This window comes from Podarcis gaigeae (assembly GCF_964106915.1).
Source record: "Podarcis gaigeae genome assembly, chromosome: 18".
NCBI lineage: Eukaryota > Metazoa > Chordata > Lepidosauria > Squamata > Lacertidae > Podarcis > Podarcis gaigeae.
Window position 1 is genome coordinate 12,891,479 of NC_139696.1, and position 21,605 is coordinate 12,913,083.

The 21,605-nt window shown below is 55.9% G+C and overlaps 1 protein-coding gene across 1 annotated transcript; it reads left to right on the forward strand.

The window, feature by feature from the left end:
• Positions 1 to 200: 200 nt before the first annotated feature.
• TMPRSS9 (transmembrane serine protease 9) lies at positions 201 to 20,450 on the forward strand. The gene is made up of 19 exons (XM_083720210.1): positions 201 to 1,134; positions 6,870 to 7,027; positions 7,515 to 7,642; positions 8,493 to 8,560; positions 8,686 to 8,852; positions 9,660 to 9,701; positions 10,025 to 10,138; positions 11,793 to 11,964; positions 12,484 to 12,758; positions 14,046 to 14,182; positions 14,292 to 14,607; positions 14,704 to 14,875; positions 15,717 to 15,988; positions 16,792 to 16,928; positions 17,254 to 17,593; positions 17,933 to 18,049; positions 18,184 to 18,355; positions 18,898 to 19,163; positions 19,402 to 20,450. The coding sequence occupies exons 2-19, from the start codon at positions 6,877 to 6,879 to the stop codon at positions 19,929 to 19,931; spliced, it is 3,576 nt and encodes a 1,191-aa protein (XP_083576336.1). The 5' UTR covers positions 201 to 1,134; positions 6,870 to 6,876; the 3' UTR covers positions 19,932 to 20,450.
• Positions 20,451 to 21,605: the final 1,155 nt, after the last annotated feature.

Below are 21,605 nucleotides of genomic sequence, written 5' to 3' on the forward strand. Positions count from 1 at the left end.
ACCTCTGCTGCAGCCTCCATCTGCCTTCACAACCTTTGTAACATACCACTTGTTATCTTCTGCCTGTTCTGCCATTGAGGACTTCTTGGATCATGCTTTATCTAGCTCCTTCCCTTTGACCTTACTGCCTTGGGTGACCCTGCTGGGAGTATGAGACTCCTGACGGCTGCACTCACAAGGGTCCTAGGAACGTGCAAGGTGATGATATAGTGAGCGAGTGGGTGCTGATACGAAGTGCAGGGCAGGGCAGCCCCCAGTCCACACATGATGCAGGCAAAGACTTGAAGGGGTTTTTTGCAGTCAAGTGGACTATAACTCTCCTGAAATAGAATTATAGGAGAGAAAGATTCTAGTCATCATGGTTCTGAACAAAGGACTGGTTGAAACAAGAACCTAGGATGCTGCCTTGGTCCAAGCCAGACCACAGGGTCCATCTAGCTCAGCATTGTCTATGCTGGTAAGATAGCTCAGTCAGTAGAGGGTAAGTCTCTTAATCTCAGGGCCATGGTTTCGAGCCCCATGTTGGGCAAAAGATTTCTGCATTGCAGGGGGTTGGACTGGATGACCTTTGGTGCTGCCTTCCAACTCCACAGTTCTAGGATTCATTGACGGGCAGAGGCTCTCCAGGGTTTCCCAGCCTGACCTAGAGATGCCAGTGGGGACTGAAACTGGGACCTTCTGTAGTGGCTCCTTCCCCGCCCCACCCTCCTTCGCAAACTCCATCCCTATCCCCAAATGAAGCACTCAAGAATCTTCAGCCTTCCCTTGAGGGAAAACTGTCCCTCCATCCTCCTTGAGCATGGGAAATTCCATAATCAATGCTCAGGAGAACAAAGATGTTTTGGAAGCAGCAGCTGCAGCAGCCCCATGGACTTTGGGCTCTGCAGATGGCACCCCACGTGGCCAGGCGCTGCCAGGGAAGGATCCTCACCTGGGGTCTGCTGCTCTGCTCCTTTTGGCCTGTACCTTTAAGCTCCCCCACCCACACCTTCCTCTCCCTCCCCCTCCTCCTCTCACCTTCCCTGCCCAACAAAACCTCCCCTCCAGAGCCAGAGACAGAGGGGAGCGGATGGAGCATGGCCGGTGGCTGCAGCCAGGTGAGCTCTGCTGAAACGACCGCCCTGGGCCAGGCAGGTGAGTCCCCGACCTGAGGGCGCCCTGCCTCACTCCCTTAAAGACCACCCTTGGGTGCTGGGGAGGCTCATGGGGGTGGGGGGAGGGGCGGTGCACCCAAGAGAGACAGAAATGTACGGCAAGGACCTCTGGTTGATTTCCCCTTCAAGAAAAAGTTGCCACCTTGGGGGGCTTTTCAGCTGAAAGGAAAGGCGAGGAAGCAGAGGCAGGAGAGAAGTGCCTCAGAATCTGGTGGATCTCAAACTTTTCTCTCTGGGCCACTTTCAGAATAACAATTTGCTCGCGCCACAGAAATTATTTCTGCTTAGTTTTGTTTTCCAGCGTATCAACTAGCAGTGCTTGATTTATAACCTAGAACGCAACTTCTTTATAACATGATCATGGCACATCCAGAAAGTAAAAAAAACACAATGTGGCTACATAAAAACAAGAACCTTTCCCCAAATGCAGTTATAAATCAGCCTCTTACAGGTGTGCTTTAAGTGTGAATACAAACTCAGTGTGAGCTTCCTTTGGCTAGGCAATCTCACTTATATCAGGTCTAATTTGAGACTAGCAAGTTCTTCTTTCTCATCTCTGACCTTGCATATTTGTCAGAATTGGAAATTCTTGTTTCCAGCAATATGCTGCGGAGAACTGTGGAAGAATAGTCAATGCTTTTGACAAGAGGCATGGATCCTGTTTCTCTCTGTAGAACAAAATTATTTTGATACCGTCGTACACAGAAAAGTTTCAGTGTTTCTTGGATTGGCCTGGAATCTTCCTGTCACACTTGCCATCCTCTCGTGCCACACCCTGGGAGAACCGCTGGCATGACACGATGCCTGGCATGGAACTCAGGACAGGCAAAAGGAAGTCTTTCTTCACGCAACGATGGCCACCAACTTCTGACACTCAGACAGATTCATGGGGCCTAAGGCTGTTGGTGGCTACTAGCCAGGAGGGCTCTAAGTGCCAAAGCCAGTGGAATCCCAGTTTCTGGAAATCGTAGCTGGGGGGAGAGTTACTGCTCTTGGGGACTTTCCAGAAGAGGTAACTGCTTGGCCAGTGACTGTGAAAACGGTGTGGGAACAGAGGGGCCTCCTGGGGCCTGATCCAGCTGTTGGTGGTGCCTTCAGACGTTTCATCAGAAGCCAGGAATTGTTTCCGTTGCCTTAGAAGGATCTCACCTTCCCAAAAGCTTGAAGGATGGTTGCAAGAGAGAACAGTGGGTGGATCGTCAGACTCTACTGTTCTTGATGGCAAATCAGGAAACTAACATTTTGAGACAGAAAGACGGTGCTTTGCTCCAGTCCAGGACAGTTTCCAAAAGGGCAGCCAAGCTAGTCAGCCTCATTGCAAACAATGTTTGTTTGCTGGTTGACTTTATATCCAGCTCTTCCTGCCAAGACCCACCACTTAAAATAAAAAACCTTCCTGAACGTCACAATGTTCTAAAAGTTCAAAATATCCTTCCATCTATTATTGCAAGCCACACATGGGGGTTTTTGCTGCGCTCAGGCCTTGCTTGGGGGCTTCTTCCCCTTGGAGGGCACCGGGTGGCCACTGTGTGTAAAAATAGGGTGCTGGAGCAGCCGACCCCACTTTGGGGCTGATCCAGCTGCTTGCTGCTTCTGCAGGGCTCTCCTGACATCCTTGTGATCCTGACTCTGGACTCATCTTCGACCAGAGCTATTACCTTACCTAGTAGGATAAAGTCCATCAAGGTAATGGACTCAGTACCTGAAGGGTCAGGAAGAAGCCCCTGGATGTGGGGGAAGAATCTGAGCACAGATCAGGGTCCACAAAACTTGCTGTGCTGATGCAAAAGCAGCTGAGCCATATAGCTGGCCAGGAGGAATTTTAGCAAGGGGAGGCAAAAGGCCAGAGTTGGGGTGTGACTGTAGATTAGGGACAGGGGATCCCACCTGGTGGGGATGCATGCAGGCACACTCATTTGCATGTTAAACTACTAGTGACCCCCTTATCTTTTTTTTCAACATGGAAAGCTGCCAGGCCCCTGGGCTATGAGGCTCAATATTGCCCATACAGGCTGGCAGCAGCAGCTCTTCAGGGCAGGTCTCTGCCAACCTTTCCTAGAGCTGCTGCTGACAATCAAAGCTCAGCTATTATAGCCCTTGCTGTGCTTTGACGGCAAATCTGCTGGACAGATTCTTCATTGACAAGAGTTGGCTCAGTTGGTAGAGCATTAAACTCTTAATCTCAGGGTTGTGGGTTTGATCCCCACGTTGAGCAATTACTGTTTAATCCCCACGTTGAGCAATTACCCAGCCTGCCTATCTGGCTGGGTTTCCTCAGCCACTCTGGGCAGCTCCCAACAGAATATATTTTAAAGCAACAAAGCATTAAACATGAAAAGCTTCCCTAAACAAGGCTGCCTTCCTATGTCTTCTAAAAGTCAGATAGTTGTTTATTTCCTTGACAGCTGATGGGAGGGCATTCCACTGGGCGGGTGTCACCACTGAGAAGGCCCCCTGCCTGATTCCCTGTAGCTTCATTTCTCGCAGGGAGGGAACTGGCAGAAGGCCCTCAGAGCTGGGCTGAAGATGCTCCTTCAGGTATACTAGGTGGAGACAAAAGATTATTGCCTTGCAGAGGATTGGACTACATGGCCCTTGGGAACTCCTTCTAGGAGTTGGTCCCTCCCACTCTGCAGAGGTTAGATCTCTGTGCAAGGAAGTGGGGGGCAGTGTGGTTGAAATGGTCTGAGTGCAGAGACACCTCCCATGCCTCCTGGCAGTGGCAAGTTGGTTTTCATGAAGGGATGCTTTGCTGCCCAAAGGGCTTTCCAAACCCAGGAGGGCCATGGCTGTTTGGCAGTCAGTGCAGGGAGCGTACGCCAAGAAGTGCCTCCAGCGCCCCTTGCAGGGGCATCGCCAGCCCCACCTAGCAGATCTGGAAGATGGAGGCCAAAGCAAGAGCGGGGCTGCCCACTCCGGCCCTCTGGCCAGCCTTCACATGCCAAGCAGTCTGCTCTGGCCGAAACTGCCGCTTCTCACAAAGCAGAAACCACAAAGGCTTTGTTCTCTGGGGAGATCCCTGGCAGGGCTGAGCAGAGAAATCAGAGAGGCCTTTCTTCTGGCGCCGATGGAGCTAAACCTGGGGGAGGCCAAGAGGCCTGCACACAGAGAGGGCTGTTTCACTACCAGAGTTCCAGACGGTGCCCAGGGATCCTCTGCGCTTACTTTGCAGGTGCCAGAGGATGTTTGAGCGCTTCCATTTGCCTGCCCTCCCAGACCCTCCAAGTGCCCCTATTTTCCAGGGACATCCCAGATATACAGACGCCGTCCTGGTTTCTGATTTAATCCTGGGATATCCCGCTTTTCCTTAGGACATCCCTATTTTCAACAGAGAAATGTTGGAGGGTATGATTAGTTATGTGAGCCCTGAGCCAAGGAGATAATACAACCTTTAGAAAACATTTGAAGGCAGCCCTGTCTAGAGGTGTTTTTTAAATGTTTAATGTCTTATTATGTTTTTATATATGTTTAAAGCCGCTCGGTGTGGCTGGGGCAGCCCAGTCAGATAGGCGGGTATAATTGCTGTTGTTATGGAATAGGATGTCCCTAATAAGAAGAATAATAAATAATAATTTATTACTTATACCCCGCCCATCTGTCTGGGTTTCCCCAGCAACTCTGGGCGGCTCCCTACAGTATATTAAAAACACAATAAAACATTAGAAATCTCCCTAAACAGGGCTGCCTTCAGATGTCATTTCATTGGAGGGTATGCCCTCCCAGCCTTCCCCAACTTTCCCCTGGGGGCTCTGATTCCTTCTGATCCCCCCCCCATCTCACATTGGGTCCCTCCCCTTAGATGCAGGGAGCTGTGGGTGAGGAGGGTCCGCTTTCCAAATTTCCGACAGCTCCTCAATCTCACACTCAAGAAAAGGCCATTCTCCTCGTAGTGTTAAACTCTGGAACTCCCTCCCACAGGAGACAAGGATGGCACCAATCTGGCTGTCTTTAAAAGAGGAACTGGACAAGTTCATGGAGGAGGAGAGGGCTCTGGGGTGCTCCTGAGCGCCCGTTGCTGGAAACCGCAGGAGGGGAGAGTTGCTCTTGGGCTTGGCTCCTGCTTGCAGATTTCCCTTTGGGCACCTGGTCAGCCACTGTGAGAACAGGATACTGGGCTAGACAGGCCCCCTTTGGCCTGATCCAGCAGCCAGGCTCTTCTGATGTCCTTATGTAACATCTGAACTTCCAGGTCTTTCGGGGTATTTGGCTGCTGTGGCTGGATGGATCCAGCAGGCTTGTCATGTGTTGGAGGCAGGGGTGCCAACTTGAGTAAAATATTGTGGGGACCCAGGTAAGCCCCTCCCCACATGATGCAGTGTGTGCACACCATCTGAGTAGGAATGCCCATCCACTTTGTGGGGGCCCAGCTCCCTGAAATATTCTATTGTGGGGGCTGAAGCCCCCACAGCCCCTAGGAGTTGGAGGCTCTCACAAAGATTAGTCCCCAACTGCAGTTGTCTGTGTCATTTAGTTGAAAGAAGCCCCCCCCCCCGAAATCCCAGTATCTTCCCAGAAGTAGAAGCATTTCCCCAACCCTTTCACAATGAAAGTGCAGGATAACAACCCCACAGTTCCGAAGAAGGGAATTCTTCTCAGCCCCAAGTAACGGCTGCAGCAGCCAATGATCAGGACGGCTTTCTTCCATTTCTCCTTTGCTTTCCACAAGAAATGGCTCAAGGAGAATTGTTCCTCGGCTGCCTTGTCAGCAGCCCCAATCCCAAGGCTCCCCATCCCCAGGCGGCACCTGCAGATTCTCCCAGGGACAAGAGAAGGGCTGAACCGAAGGGCTGAGCGCCAAGCGGCTCAGATGCAACCAGGTCAGCACCGCATCTTCTGATATTGAGTCAGAATCTCCTTTCTTGTAACTTGAAGCCAATAGTTCAGGTCCTCCCTTCCAGAGCAGCAGAAAACAAACTTGCTCCCTCTTCCATGGAACAGCCCTTTAGATATTTGAAGATTGCTCTCCTATCTCCTCTCAGACCCCTCTGCGCTAAACATCCCCAGCTCTTCCAACCATTCCTCATAAGGCTTGGTTTCCAGATCCTTGATCATCTTGGTTGCCCTCCTGTGCACACCTTCCCGCTTGTCAACATCCTCTTAAATTGTGCCCAGAACTGGACACAGAACTCCAGGTGCGGTCTGACCAAGGCAGAATAGAGCGGCACTATGACTTCCCTTGATCTGGACACTACAGTGGTACCTCGGGTTACATATGCTTCAGGTTACATATGCTTCAGGTTACAGACTCCGCTAACCCAGAAATAGTGCTTCAGGTTAAAAACTTTGCTTCAGGATGAGAACAGAAACTGCTCCGGTGGCGCGGCAGCAGCAGGAGGCCCTGTTAGCTAAAGTGGTACTTCAGGTTAAGAACAGTTTCAGGTTAAGTACGGACCTCCGGAATGAATAAAGTACTTAACCCGAGGTACTACTGTATTCTGCGTATGCAGCCTAGAGTAATGTTAGGGCTTTTTTTTGCTGCTGCATCACCCTGTGGACTCATGTGGTCCACTTTAGACCCCAGGATCTTTTCCACATGTCTTACTGGCATGTGTCCAAATCGGGAAGGGGAAGGTGGACCTAAGTGGGAGGGACACAGTGTCTAACCAAATCTTCCAGAAATCTGAATACTTGAAATCTGAAAGGGTCAAGAATCCCTTGCCAAAGCCATTTTAACCGTTTTCTTCCCCCCAAATGTAGAACTTCTGCAGTCTGCAGGATAAGCATGGAGCCGCCAGTAGTCCCTGCTGGGAAACCAGTGCTGGGGGGAGAGAAGTGCCACCCTGTTGCTGGGGGAGGCAGCACCCGCTGCAGGCTGACCCTGGTCTCCATCCTCCTGGGTGCCATCACGGCCAGCTGTGGTGGGATCCTGATGGGTGAGTCCATCCCTGTGGAAATTTGATTCATTTCTCAAACTTGCCTTACTTTCTTAAATTTGTGTACCCTGCTTCCCTTCTTTGTCAGGCGTTTACACCCGAATTCATTGCAATATCTCAATAGCATTACAATCATACATTGGGTTACAGACGCTTCAGGTTGTGTTTTTTCGGGTTATGGACGCGCTGAAACCCGGAAGTACTGGAGCGGGTTACTTCTGGGTTTTGGCAGTCGCACATGCGCAGAAGCGCCGAATCACAACCTGCGCGTGTGCAGACCCTGCGGGTTGCGAATGCTGTGGGTTGCAAACTTGCCTCCAGCATGGATTGCAACCCAAGTGTCCACTGTACTTCATTTTGTAGTGTTTATGTGCTGCTTGGCAGCCTGTCCAACAGGTGCAGATTGGGGTGCTTCTGTCCTGACTTCTGCCCCCGCCAACGCTGGTGCTTTTACACCAACCCACCCTGTGCCTCTTCCTCTCTGCAGCCTTCCTGGTGAAGCAGGAGTTCCTGGCAGATCACCTGGTGGAGCTGCAGGGCCTCCGTTATGAGAGCAGCCTGCAGTGCCCGAGCTCCAACTATCGCCGCACCTTGACCCCCGTCCTGGAGAGGCTGGTGAGGGCAGAGAGAAGAGCCCCTGTGGGGCGTGGGTGGGTGGGTGGGTGGTTCTGCAGATGAAGCACTGGAGGAGCTGGGGGTTTAGGGTGGCCATGGCAGGCTTTGATCCCTTCAAGGCAGGAGCAATACTGGATTTAGGGGGCTGCAGGCGAGGCAACACAAAATTGAAACCATCAATCACTGATAAGATCCATGTGGGGGCGCCAAATTTTGGCCTTGCACAGGGCGCCATATCACCACTTTTTCCTGCTGGGGGTGCAGCCAGCTGTAAATCACACTTAGCAAGCTGGAGTTCATGCTCTCTTAGCAAAAACAGAAGTGTCAGGCCTAATGAACACAGCAGCTCACCTCTGGTAGGTCTTGCTCCCATGAAGCGGTTGCTGAGGCTAAAGGTCCCCATCTCCCCACATCTATCTAAGCCTCCTCCACCCCAGGGTTTCCCCCAAGCAATCAGAGACTGTACCTGCATGCAGCCAACCTCTCCCCTGCCCTCTTCATGCCTCTTCTTGTTCTGGGAGAACAGCAGGGAGGGGAGCTTGTTGGCACAGGAGTGGGAGACCCCCCCTGACTTCCCAGCCAGACTCCTCCCTGCCTCTTGGCCTCCTTCCTCTCCTGTTTCAGCTTCTGTTTCCGATTCTGGACTCCTCTCTGCCACAGACTCTCCTCGCTCACAAAGCCCTGTTATCTCTTCCTCGTCTTCTCCCACTTCTACCTCATCCTCGTCCCCCCAGGCTCTGGGCCTTCTTTCTTGGGGATTCCCCCAGCTGGTTCCTCCCACCACTCCTCTGCGTTCAACCAGTTCATGACAGTCACCCGTTTGCCCCCCCCCTTTTCTGTCCCATCTCAGTTTAAAAGCAGCTTTCAGAACTCAGCCCTGGAAGGGACCTGTGACAGGTGCTCCGTCTTGCAATACAGGTAGGCTAAGCCATGAAGTGTGTCCTGCCCTGCCCTGCCCTGCCCCGCCCCGCCCCGCCCTGGTGCTGCAGGTGAGGGGAAGCAGCCTGGCCCCCACCTCCTGCGCTTGTGTCTCCACTTGGCAGGAAGGGCAATGCCAGCATCCTGGTCCACTTCCGCCTATGGTTCTCCTCGCAGCCGCTCAGCCCAGACGCAGAAGAGCAGGCGCTGGAGAGGGGCCTGGCAGCTGCGCTGGGCAATGGAGGAATCGCCCTGCCCTCCTACGGCACCATCTGGGCAGTCTCTCTCACAGGTAGCCTGGCATCATCCCTCGCCCATTGTCCAGGGGTAGGGAGGGCAGGCATGCAGGTGGCCTCGCCTTCTTCTCATCACCCCCCTGTGAGGTAGGCTAGGATGCAAGCAAGATCAGTTCCTGCCTGAGTGCAGAAATTCAGATAGGGGCCTTCTACTCCTCCTGCCAGTCACTGCAACCTTCTCACCCTGGGGGCAAGATGGCAGCTTTTGCATCTCAGCAAGGAAGGTGAGGGGAGAGCTGAGGCTTCCTCATTGGATGGTAGCCAAAAGGTTTGGCCTTGCTGGACCAGAGGGAGCTTAGAAAATCTTTGCACTCTGTGTAGGCAATGAATGCAGGGGCTTTGTCCACACACACACACACACACACACACACACACACCTGTCCTCATCATGATATTGTTAAATGTTTGTATACTGCCCTATACTTGTTGATCTCAGGGCAGTGCACAAGATAAAGTTAAAATATAAAAACACAGAATACATGATAAAAGTAAAAACCAAGACAACCCAATAATCTCCCCTTAAGCACAAGTTGTCCCCCAAAGGAACCCAGGAACTACAGTTTGCCTCTCATGGAGGTACAACCCCAGCCCCCTTAAGTTACAGCTCCCAGGATTTGGGGGGGGGGCAGGGAGCCACGTACTCTAAGGGTCAGGCATGGGTCCAGAGCCCTGTGGGTTCAAGAGACTTGCTGGGGATTTCAGGAGAGGAGGGGTCCCAGTTCGGGGCCGGAGTGGCCTCCATGGGGAGCATTTGGGCTTTTGGAGACCAGCCCCCATTCTTCACCCCCTCCCCTCTCACACAGGGCTGAGCAGCAACTCCCCTTCAGGATCAGGACTGAAATCAGGTAGGCTTCTTTTAACATTTTGTGAGCTCAGGACGTGGGTGGAGAGCAAAACAGTTTTATTCTCTGCAAAGCCATGGGGGAGGGGGAGGAAGGGGCTATCTATGGCTTCTGGCCATGCTGGCTCTGCGGGAAGCAGACGGCCAGTTGCTGGGCATCTTAAGCAGGCAGGAGAAAAGACTGTTGTGCTCAGGACCTGTTTGGGGATTCCCATGGCAAGGCGAGGTCCAGCTTCCACAGGGCTCCCCCAAGGACCTTGGCCCTCCCCAAAGAGCAGCTGCCTCGGGGGAAAGAGGCTGGGACCCATCCTGCTACCACCCTTGCAGGCACCTGCCCAGGGACAGCCTTCACCTGCCACAGCGGCCAGTGTGTGCCACGTGAGAACGTGGAGTGCGATGACCGGAGTGACTGCCTGGACGGCTCCGATGAGGCAGAGTGCGGTGGGTCCTAGTCTTCTCCTTCCTCCTTTGCCCCTCCTTCTTCTAGGGGTGCTGGGACATTCCCATCCAGGGGTGGTCTCCTCTGGGTCTTCATTCCATATCCTGGCAGGGATTTCCCCCACGTGGTTTCAAGGGTGAAGCAAAGGGGCCTCTTTGATGGTTGCATCAAACCCAGGGGTCAGCAAGGCTTACCTTGCCTGGGTCAGATTGGTCCTGCAGAGATCCCTCTGTGGGCTGGATCGTGCGCATGCATGAGCACATGCACCCACAATTTTCGGCATCTGCACATGCGCAGATACAATTTTTGGCACTGTGGAAGCAAGTCCCTGCACCGTGCTGTGCCAGTTTAGCGCAGCATGTGAGCGGGCAGCTCGTGGACCTGTCAAACGACCTCTGCAGGCTGCTTCTGGCCAATGGGCCTTAGGTTGCTGACCCCTGCATTAAACAAATGTGCAAAAAGGAAGGCGTTAAGATGAACACTGGAAGTGGCAGGTGGGAGCTGCCATCTCAGAAACGGACTCCCCCTCCAGGAGAATGCTTCTTACTGCCTGCTGCTGGCACCTCCTTGTATCAATGAACATAAGAACAGCCCTTTGAAAGCCGTCCAAGCTGAAGGCCGTGGTCCATAGTTTCACCAAGTGATGGATTTTCTTTCTCTGGGTTCTGAAACCCTCTGCTTACTGTTGCCACCTGGGGGCAGATAATTGTACCTGCAGCCTCTTTTTAACCATTCTGCTGCCACCTGGTGGCATGTTGGAGTTACTGCAGACCAGTGGCGTAGCGTGGGTTGTCAGCACCCGGGGCAAGGCAAGTAATTTGCGCCCCCTAAACCGTGGATTTTAGCACTCGAGTGCGAGCGCGCCCCCCCCCCGATGTTGCGGCCGGCCCTCCTGCACCCCCCACGCTACGCCACTGGGGCTGGGGGCAAGCGAAGGAGCCAAGGACCCCTCCCTTAAGGCTCAGCAGGAATTTATTAAATTTATTATTTGCGGAGCCCCCGCGAGCCGAGGCAGCCGAAGCCCCCTCCCCTCGGGCGCCTCCCCGCCCCCTTCTCTCCTTGGGCTGTAGGCGGAGCCCGCGCTCCGAGGCGCTCCAGATCTGGGCTTGGCGAGCGCCTCGCCTCCTCCCGGCCGGGTCCGGGGGCTTCCAGCCGCGCTCCGTCCTCGCCCGCCCCCCCCCCCCCGCGGCTGAGACTTGCGCTGAGAGCCGGAGCCAGCGGCACCCCCTTCTGCCGGGAGACCCTCGCCCGCCCGCCGGCTTCCTCTCGGAGGGTTTTGGGGAGCGCAGGGCGCGGCGAGGCCCCTCGGAGCTCTCCTCCCTCCCCGTCGGCAGAAGCAGCCGCCGCCTGTGGCTGGGCCGAGGGGATGGCGGCGGCGGCGGGGTGCGGAGGCTGCCCGTGCCCAGCCAGGCGTCGGTGGCGGCGTCGGCGCTGCTGCAGCGGCTGCTCCTCCTGCGAGCAGTGAGTGGAGCGCGGCGGCGGCGGGGAGCCCGGCGGAGGAAGGAACTTGTCCCTTCCCTCTGGACTCGCGCCCCCCCCGATGTTGCGCCCGGTGCGGACGGTACCCCTGGCACCCCCACGCTACGCCACTGCTGCAGACCATTTCTACCCCTGAGTGGGGACTGCTGACCACCCCACCCCCCTTGTCTCTTGCAGACTGTGGGTCTCGGCCGGCCATGCAGGCAGCCAACCGGATTGTCGGGGGGTCGGAGGCAACTCGGGGGGAGTTCCCCTGGCAAGTCAGCCTGCGGGAGAACAACGAGCACTTCTGTGGGGCCACAATCCTGGCTGCCAAGTGGCTGGTGTCTGCAGCACACTGCTTCAACGAGTAAGCCCGGCCGGACCCATTTCTTTGCTTCTCCCGCAAGAGACTGAGTGCACCATGCCTTGCTGGGTTGTGGCAAGTGGGCAGCTCTCTGGTGCTGAGAACCTTGCAGGGTTAGGGAAAGAGACTGGAGGTGGGTGGGTGGCACGTGGGGCAGCTGCTGGGTCTCAGGCCTTTGGTGTGTCAGGGGCTCACCCTGCATGCAAAGACAGACTCCGATGACAGAGCAGATGAGACCGAGTGTGGGTCCAGCAGCCAAGAAGGCAGGTTCTGCCTGTGCCGGTGAGGGAAGTGTGGCTATTCAAACAATAACATTATTAACAAGTCATGGTGCTTTTAATAAACACATTCCAGATATATTTGTATTTATCCACACAGTATCTGCAAGAGCTGCCATCTCCTATCCATTGTTCAAAGTGGCCCATGTCAAAATCTCCCCATTGAATCAATATCAGTCTATTGGCAGACGGAAGGGGGCAAGGAGTCCATTGATGTGCCCTGAAGCTCTCCTGCTGCCAACAGGTTCCAGGATCCGGGCACCTGGACGGCCCATGCAGGCACCGTCTGGCTGAGCGGCAGCGAGAGGAGTGCAGTGAAGACTGGTGTGAGCCACATCCTCAAGCACCCCTCCTATGACACAGACACGGCCGACTATGATGTGGCGCTGCTGGCGCTCTCTGAGCCTTTGCCCTTTGGCAAGTACGTCCAGCCCGCCTGCCTGCCGGCCTCCAGCCATATCTTCTCCTCTGGCAAGAAGTGCTCCATCTCCGGCTGGGGTTACCTCAAGGAGGACTTTTGTAAGCACAACCTTTGGCGAGGCAAAAGTGGAAGAAGGAGTGGGGGCCACGGCTCAGCCGAACCTACCTCACCGGGCTCCTGTGGAGATGGGGGTGGTGTGGCTCAGGCAGGGCTACTACAGGGGGCAAAAGGGGCTGAGCTCTGCACTGAATTGGGCAACTGTCCCCCTGAGGGATCCATCTGAGGAGGAGCTCTCCTTGGCTTCACAGACAGCATTGTACGGTGGGTAGTTTTGCCACAGGCAGGGAGGTAAAGGTGAGCCTTGGTGTGGTTGAGCACTCCAGCCTCAGTTGTTCCCTCAGTGTGCTGCTCCCTACTGGGGGGCAGGTGGGGACCTTAAGGTTGCTTTTCTGCACAAAGGTTGAGGTTGCTGCTGCTCCACCTCCTTCCCCACCTCCTCGTCCCTCTCGTTGCCCCTGGCCAGCTTCACCCAAAGGAACATTGTTTGGGGCAGGAGGAACTGAGCACCCCCATTTTCTCTGTTAATCCTGAGATACCAGCCAACCCTTAGCACAGATTTGGTTTGATTTAAGATTGTTCTTCTCCTTTCCCAGCAAGAAATGTGGAGCTCGCAATAGCAGCAGCATTTTAAAAAGCGAGTGAGCAGACATTGCAATTACTATAAGGGAAAGCACAGCAACATTTTGAAAAGAAGAGCAGCAACAAGTTCATCAGAAGAATTACACACAGGTCCAGTTATCCAAACTCTCCTTCAGACAAAAAAAAGTAAAAAAAAATCCTTGTCCAAACATGACAAATTCATACCAAAACCTCACCATACAAGCTGTGGATTCAAATATCCAAACAGCCAGAGCTGCATTTTGTACTTCAAGGAAACAAGCAGCCTTAAAGAATCCTGACTTCTTTTGTTTTGCTTGTCCACAGCAGCCATTCCATCAGAAAACATGGTGTGGATTTAAAGAGAGCATTTCCTGCTTCCTTCTTTGCCTTTTGCAAATTTTTAGGATTTCCTCCTGCGTTTTCTAATAATTTTGGGGTCAAAATTAGAAATGAACCCATAGGAACTGATGAAAATCATTGCCTTGTTATGCAAACGCAGACCTAGCAAATGATTTTGTGAGAATGCTGTGCATTCTGATAGTGGGACCTGTGTGGAATGCAATTCAACAACCCCATGTCCATTCAATTCAGTGCCTGCCCCTCAGCTGCCCTGCCCTGGAGAGCTCAGGGTGTCTGGAACTGGCAGGAGGAGTCCCTGTCAGGATGTGTCCACCTGAATTGCCCTCAGGCCTTGCCACTGGGCTCCACCTTCCCTTTCTCCTCAGTGGTGAAGCCAGAGCTGCTGCAGAAGGCCGTGGTGGAGCTGTTGGACCAGACACTATGCGCCAGCCTGTACAGCAGCGCCCTCACCGACCGGATGCTGTGTGCCGGCTACCTGGAGGGCAAGGTTGACTCCTGCCAGGTATGGCCAGATGTAGCCTCTGGGAGAGGACGTGTCTGGCTGCAGCGGGAGCTCCGGGAGGAGGCCTCTGGCATGCCACAGTGCCCTTCTCTCCTCTTCTCACCTACAGGGGGATTCTGGGGGCCCACTGGTCTGTGAGGAGCCCTCAGGCCGCTTCTTCCTGGCCGGAATCGTCAGCTGGGGCATCGGCTGTGCGGAGGCCAAGCGCCCAGGGGTCTATGCCCGGGTCACCAGGCTGCGAAACTGGATCCACGACACCATGGCCACGTTCACGGCCCCACCAGGCCTCCCCCTCTCCTCGATGGCCTCCCCCACCCTCCTGCCTCTGGCGTCCACCAAGGGCACCACCACCACCACTGGCAAACCCCTACCCAGCCCCACCACGGCCGGGGGCAGGCCAGCTGCCACGGTACCACGGCCCCAAGGTAGAAAGCCCCCTGCCCTGCACAGGGCCCAACTGGACTCCTCCTGGGGCTTGGAGCACAGCCGTCGCAAGCTCACCCATCTTTTTCTTTGTGCAGAGTGCGGCCGCCGGCCCGGCTTCTCCAAGCCCATCAAGATTGTGGGGGGCCTGGATGCCTCTCGCGGGGAGGTCCCCTGGCAGGTCAGCCTGAAGGAGGGGCTGCACCACTTCTGTGGGGCCACCATCATCGGGGAACGGTGGCTCCTTTCAGCTGCCCACTGCTTCAACCAGTAAGTAGGGAGAAAGGGGGTTGCCTCAGGTCTAAATTGTAGAGTTCGAAGGGGACCCCCAGGAGCCACCCAGGCCAACCCCCTGCAATGTAGGAACTGCAGCTAAAGAATCCCAGACAACACTAAGTTTGCAGGTTTGATCCCCGTTTGGGACAGTTGCCTCTTCCTACATTGCAGGGGGTTGGCATAGAGGAGCTGCGTCCCTTCCAGCTCTACAGTTCTGGGATTCCATGCCTGCCCACTCTCTGCTTAAAAGGAGGAAGAAGGGTGCCCCACTTTCCAATCAGCACCCTCCGCTCTCCGAAATTGAGAAATGGATCCTGGGAACTTCTGCAAATGGGGACTCAGGTGCCGTAATGGTTGTAGCTTAGTGTGGCACCTTAAGGGCAATTGATGTCACCAATCCGCACTATCAGTTGGCACTGGGGGACACCAAGCCACCCATTTCCCCAGAACCAGGAGAAATTCCACCCACAGCAAGAGGGTCCTAGGTTGGGCGGAGGCGGCTTAGTGGGCAATTTCCAGTTGCTTGAAAGCTGTGGGGACTTTCAGTCTTGGCAACCGATTTTCATGCAGTGAGTCCACTGGCATCCTGCTCAGCCAAGTCTGTGGAGGTTGTGTTTTCGCAAAGAAAGAGTTCTCTCCAACTTTGAACTGGCTGATTACTGACTGACAGGCTGTTGTGACTCAGGAGGAGAGGAAGGAGCTGGGTGGGGGAGAGACCCCTTTGTGGGCATGGTGACCCCCAGAGATGAGCCCCCCCATTCACCCACCTGCCCCTGGCCTGGCCGCCACTAATGGAATGTCTGCGCCTGTGTCTCGTTTCTGCTCCTGCTGGTAGCACCAAGGTGGAGTACCTGACAGCATTTGCAGGCACCACCTGGCTGTCGGCGGCAGACAGCAGCTCTGTGAAGGTGAGCGTAAGGCAGGTGGTGCTGCACCCCTCCTACAACCCGGCCCTGCTGGACTTTGACGTGGCCGTCCTGGAGCTGGAGCGCCCCCTCCCCTTCAGCAAGGTCATCCAGCCCATCTGCCTCCCTCTGGCCGTCCACAAGTTCCCCGTGGGCAGGAAGTGCATGATCTCCGGCTGGGGGAGCCTCCAGGAAGGCAATGGTAAGCACTTCCCCCTCCCCCTTGCAGGCAGCGCAGGCCGTTGGATCCATCTAGCTCCCTGCAGTCTACTGGCTGGTAGCAGCAGTTTCAAGCAGGGAGCCTTTTCCAAACCCCGCTTGGAGATGCTGCAGAGGACAAATAGCTCAGTGGGTGGAGCGTGAGACTCTGAATCTCAGGTTCATGGGTTTGAGCCGCATATTGGGCAAAAGATTCCTGCATTGCACAGAATTGCACTAGATGACCCTCAGGGTCCCTTCCTTCCACGACTGAACCTTTCTGCATGCAAATCAGGCTGCTGAGGGATATTCCAGAACGTTCAGCTTTAAAAACAACACACACACTTTTGTATGTGGATCCTCCATGTGCAGGAGCAGTCTACCCGGGCTGTTTCACAGAATTGTAGAGTTGGAAGAGATTCTGAGGCATGCCACTAGTCCAGCCCCTTGCAATGCAGGAATCTCAATTCAAGCATCCCTGACAGATCCCTGATCAAAAACCTCCACCGCCTTCCAAGGGAGTCTGTTCCACCATCAAATGGCTCATGTCTTCAAAAAGTTCTTCCTAATGTTTAGTCAGAATTGTCTTCCCTGCAAGCTGAACCTGTCAGTTCGAGTCCTGCCTCTCAGAGCTGCAGAAAACAAGCTGGCTCCACCTTCCATGCGGCAGCCCTTCAGATATTTGAAGATGGCCACCCCCATATTTCTTCCCTCTTCCTTTCATGGGTGTCCTGGAAACTTCCCTCCAGGAGCTACTGGACACTGCTCTGCCCCCTGACCTGACCTTCGCTCCTCCCCTCCCTGCAGCCTCCAAGCCAGAGAACCTCCAGAGAGCCTCTGTGGGAATAATTGACCAGAAAACCTGCAATGTCCTCTACAACTTCTCCCTGACAGAGCAGATGATCTGTGCTGGGTTCCTGGACGGGAAGGTTGACTCCTGTCAGGTGAGGGTGACTGAGGGTGGCCAGCCTGGGATGCCCCATTCCCACTCAGCTTCCAAAGGGCACCTGATCACAGAGCTGGGTGCTCCTTGGAAGGCCTCTGTTTTGAAGTGTAACGTTCCCCCTGCAGAGCGGGCCACTCTGGTTTAAAGGACCTTCTTTGGGGGCGCAGGGCTCTTTTCCAGACACACCAGGGGCCCCTTTGCCTCTGGGACCTGGTGAGGGCGGAGTTGAGAAGAGACCCCTGTAAGACTCCAGAGGGAGCTTCTCCTGTCTGGGAAGCTTTGTTAGCCCTTGCTGAGCTGGTTGCTCCCATCTCTCCCCACAGGGCGACTCGGGGGGGGCCCTGGCCTGTGAGGAGACGCCAGGCGTGTTCTACCTGGCGGGGCTGGTCAGTTGGGGGGTCGGCTGTGCGCAGGCCAGGAGACCCGGTGTCTACGCCCGCATCACCAAGCTCAAGGCCTGGATCCTGGAAACTATCTCACCATGCCCCAGCACCACAACCAAGGCCGCGACCACATCCAGCACCACAACCAAGGCCGCGACCAGTGGCAGCGCCTCCTCCCCCCCCAGCCTGTCTTTGGCTAGTCAAAGGACCACCCAGGCCAGGGTCACCCCCAGCACAGCCAGGCCACCAACCAACACCCCGAGAGCCACCCAGTTCGCAGGTACATGGCGAGGACACAAATGGGCAGAGGCTGAGCATATAAATAATAAATTATTGTGATTATTAGCAGGGTGCCAGGTGAAGGCTGATGCCCTCAGGAGCCTACCCTCCAAGGCAGGGGGTGCAGGACACTGCAGGGGTCATCCTTCTTGCTGTGAGAGACTAAACATGGCCGCTGCCCCACTGGGAAGCCTCTCCTTTGAGCTGGGCCTGTCATTGTGCCCAGCCCTTTTGTGGCCCACACAGCTGTGCCCAGTGAGCTGGGGAACCCCTGTGCAAGCCAAGAGGGTGGAGGGTCTCAGCTCTCCCATTAACTTGCTCCCCACCCTCCCTGCCCCAGCTGTGCCCTGCACCCCATCCACCTTCAAGTGCTCTGGCAAAGTCTGCATTGGGAAAGCGAACCCCGAATGTGACGGCGTCATGGACTGCAGCAATGGCAGGGACGAGGCCAACTGCAGTAAGTGACCTCCCCTCTCCCCTAATCCACATTTAGCTCTGCTCACCCCCAACCAGATGGTGTGGGGGGCAAGCAACGTGGCAGGGGGCTCACAAGGGTGTCCGCTCAGCCTGCTTCTCTTCCCACCCACCTAGATTGTGGCTCAACCTCAGCTTTGGCCTTCAGCAAGATTGTGGGGGGCAGTGGCGCAGCACGAGGGGAGTGGCCGTGGCAAGCGAGTCTGTGGCTGCGGAGGAAGGAGCACAAGTGTGGGGCGGTGGTGGTGGCTGACCGCTGGCTTCTCTCGGCTGCCCACTGCTTCGATGTGTGAGTTGGGGGGCTGGGATGAGCGCTGGGGGTGGGGAGAGGTGGCATGTGAGTCGGGGGGAGGGGGTCTTTCTGCAGCCATTGCTCCCCTGCTCCAGGAACAAGCTCCTTGCTGGTGAAGAAGAGAACCCCATCCTCTGTGCCTCCCCAAGCCAGCAATGTTTTCATAGCACAGGAGGGCACTGCCAGACCTCCCTCCCTTTGGATCCCAGGCATCCCCTTTCCTGTGAGCCCCCAACCAAGGCCAGTCCACTCAAGAGGTGAGATGAGGCAACTGCCTCAGGTGGCAGGATCCATTGGGGCAGCAGGTGCAGTCTCCAAGGAATGCACCAAGGTGAAGGGGAGGGGCTGCTGGTCTCCTCCCACCCTTGTTCCTGATGTAGATCTTTACTCCTGGCTGGGAAGTGGAGGGAGCCACTGGGTGGTTCTCCTCAGGCGCCAAAATGTCTTGGGCCAGCCCTGCCCCCCCTTTTCCCTGGAGATTGGGGAGACGGGGCAGGCCTTGGGCTGGCCAAGGGTCCCAGGTGCACCATTCTTCTCAGCTACAGCGACCCCAAGTTGTGGGTGGCCGTCCTGGGGACACCCTTCCTGAGCGGCCTGGACGGGCGGGTGGAGAAGGTGTTCCAGATCCACAAGCACCCCTTCTACAACATCTACACACTGGATTACGATGTGGCGCTGCTGGAGCTGGCCTCCCCGCTGAGCTTCACCAGCACCATCAAGCCTATCTGCCTGCCAGACCACGCCCACCTCTTCGGCCAGGGCGCCCGCTGCGTCATCACCGGCTGGGGCTCCACCAAGGAGGGAGGTAGGAGGGAACCTCTTCCTGGCTGGGTGGGGAAGCGCCCCAAAGAGGCAGCTCTGGCCCTCGGACCACTCCGGCTTCCCTCAAAACCCAGGCAGCCAAGCAGCCTCAGATCAGCTGGCTGGCTCTATGGGGTGCCCACAGGCAAAGGGCAGGATTGGGCCCTGGGCCTTCCTCGCTGTGAGTCTCCTGCCCCCTCTCACTGCCGGGAAGCCCAATTCCACTCTGCCCTCCCTTGCAGGGCTGATGGCGAGGCAGCTGCAGAAGGCGGCCGTCAACCTCATTGCGGAACAGGACTGCCGCCGCTTCTACCCCGTCCAGATCAGCAGCCGGATGGTCTGCGCCGGGTTCCTGCAGGGGTCCGTTGACAGCTGCTCTGTGAGTCTTGGGCGCCCCTCTCAGAGGGCCCACACCACCTCCCCCTCAGCCCTGGCTGCATCAGGTGGGATGGGAGGGAAGCCCACAGCTGGCCAGAAATGGCTGGAGCTGGGGGTGCTTATGAGAGGGGAGGAGGGAGAGAAGGCAGTTTGCAGGGCCTGGGGGGTCCCCTTGCCCCGGAGCCCCGTCCCTGCTCCCAAGGACACTCAGTGCCTTCTCCCTCCTCTGCAGGGTGATGCTGGCGGCCCCCTGGCCTGCAAAGAGGCTTCGGGAAGGTGGTTCCTGGCGGGCATCACCAGCTGGGGCTACGGCTGTGCCCGCCCTTACTTCCCGGGGGTCTACGCCCGAGTGACAGCCGTGCGGGGCTGGATTGCGCAGAACCTCAAGGCATGACTCAGGGAAGAGGCAGGGAAGTGGGGCCTGGCCGGGAGACGGAAAGCAACTCTCCTTTGGAAGACCCTATGCCTTATAAACCAACAGAAACACTTTTAGAACATGTTTTCTCTGAATAAAGAGGCTCGCCTGCCTCACTTGGACTTCACAAAAAGGGCAGGAGGAGGTTCCCCCTTCCTCTCCTGGCCTGTCTACTCTATCACCCCATGATCTCTGGCCATGACCCTTGTGGAAGGAGGGCAGGTGACCCCGAGCCGCCTCTTGGGAACACAGGCTGAAGGACGGAAGAACAGACAGGGATCCTTGCCTCAGGAAGAAAGCGTTTCCCTTGGACAGTCTGGCCAGAGACACTGCCTCGACTTCCCTTCCCGCCGTAGCTTGGCCCCTGGGTGGGGGGGCTCTGCCTTGTGCCGAAGGGCTGGATGTGGGGTGGCCTCAAGCCTTCTCTGTGCAAAGTGAGCAAGAGAAGCGCTCGGAGGAGGCCAGAGCAACGGACAATTAAACAAACCCCTTTGTGGAGTTTGGTGTGCGCTGGGGATTTTGTGCTACGCAAACAAAGATTCTTTCTCCCAGCTACCCTTAAAAACAAAGCCAGTCGCAAAATCTGCAGAAACGGGGTGGGAATGCCTCCCTTGCTATCCACAGAGACCACACCCCCCCCACTTTCACGAGAGGCCTTGGGCTCAACTGGAAGAGGTTCCCTGGGCCTCCACCTAAATGCTCCCCTGTGCAAGAGGGGAAAGGTCCCTTCTTGTAGAAATCCAGCATGTCAGGGAGAAGCGGCCAAGCGTCTGTTTTCAGAGGGCAGGGCTTCTTCTCAGCACAGTTTGGTTCAGGCCTGCCCTATCTCCTGCCCCCAACCTAACTTTGTTCATTCCCCGTGCACCACCGGCTCCGAGTTCTGCAAGATCCAGCAGGGTGCTGCCTGCATCCCTTCATCTGGCTTGGTCTGGGGGCAAGGGCCCCTCGCCCACTACACAAGCCCTGGGGTGACTCAGCCAAGCAGTGAGCGGTGCCCCTGTAAGTCCTCCCTGTCATGGCACTGTGCCCGGGCGTGGGGCTGACTAGGACCCAGTTGGAGTGCCCAAACTTTTTTAAAAGAGGGCCAGATTTGATTACGTGAACATGAGTGAGGGCAGACCAAAATTGTTGAGTTTTTTAAGGGTTGCAGTTGTTGTTGAGCTTTTTTTTGGGATTTGACCCCAAGAAATGAACTGCCACAGGACCCGGATTGAGCCCCAGAATGGATTTTAAATTGCAGGGCACACCACCTGCAATTTGCGGGACACTCCGGAGACCCCACTCTCCGGCACAAATATCTCTGAATGATTTATCAAGTAACGGGGGAAACACCCCGCTAATTCAGGCCTCAGGCTGGTTCTCCCGGCTTCTCTTCATCCCCTAAAGCTTGCTTCCATTTCTCAGCCCAGGCCCACGGGAAGTCAACTCGGGGGGCTGGGGAGGCAGGGGCAGAGGTCAACCACAGAATGGCAGCCTTGGGAGGCGACCTCGAGCGTCATCTAGTCCAGCCCGCGGCAATGGGACGGAGCGAGGGCGCCCCGTGCTGGGCCGGGGCTTAGGGCAGAGCGGCGGGCAGAACTCGGAGTGCCGCTGATGCCCTAGAGACCCCCCCCCCCCCGCCCCAAGCCGAGTCCTGCGGGGCGCGCGCGCTGC

Coding starts and splice junctions, on each gene's coding strand:
- TMPRSS9 (XM_083720210.1), top strand. CDS start 6,877: ATGGAGCCGCCAGTAGTCCCTGCTGGGAAACCAGTGCTGGGGGGAGAG. Junction 7,028..7,514: donor CTGTGGTGGGATCCTGATGG/GTGAGTCCATCC, acceptor TCCTCTCTGCAG/CCTTCCTGGTGAAGCAGGAG. Junction 8,853..9,659: donor CTGGGCAGTCTCTCTCACAG/GTAGCCTGGCAT, acceptor CCTCTCACACAG/GGCTGAGCAGCAACTCCCCT.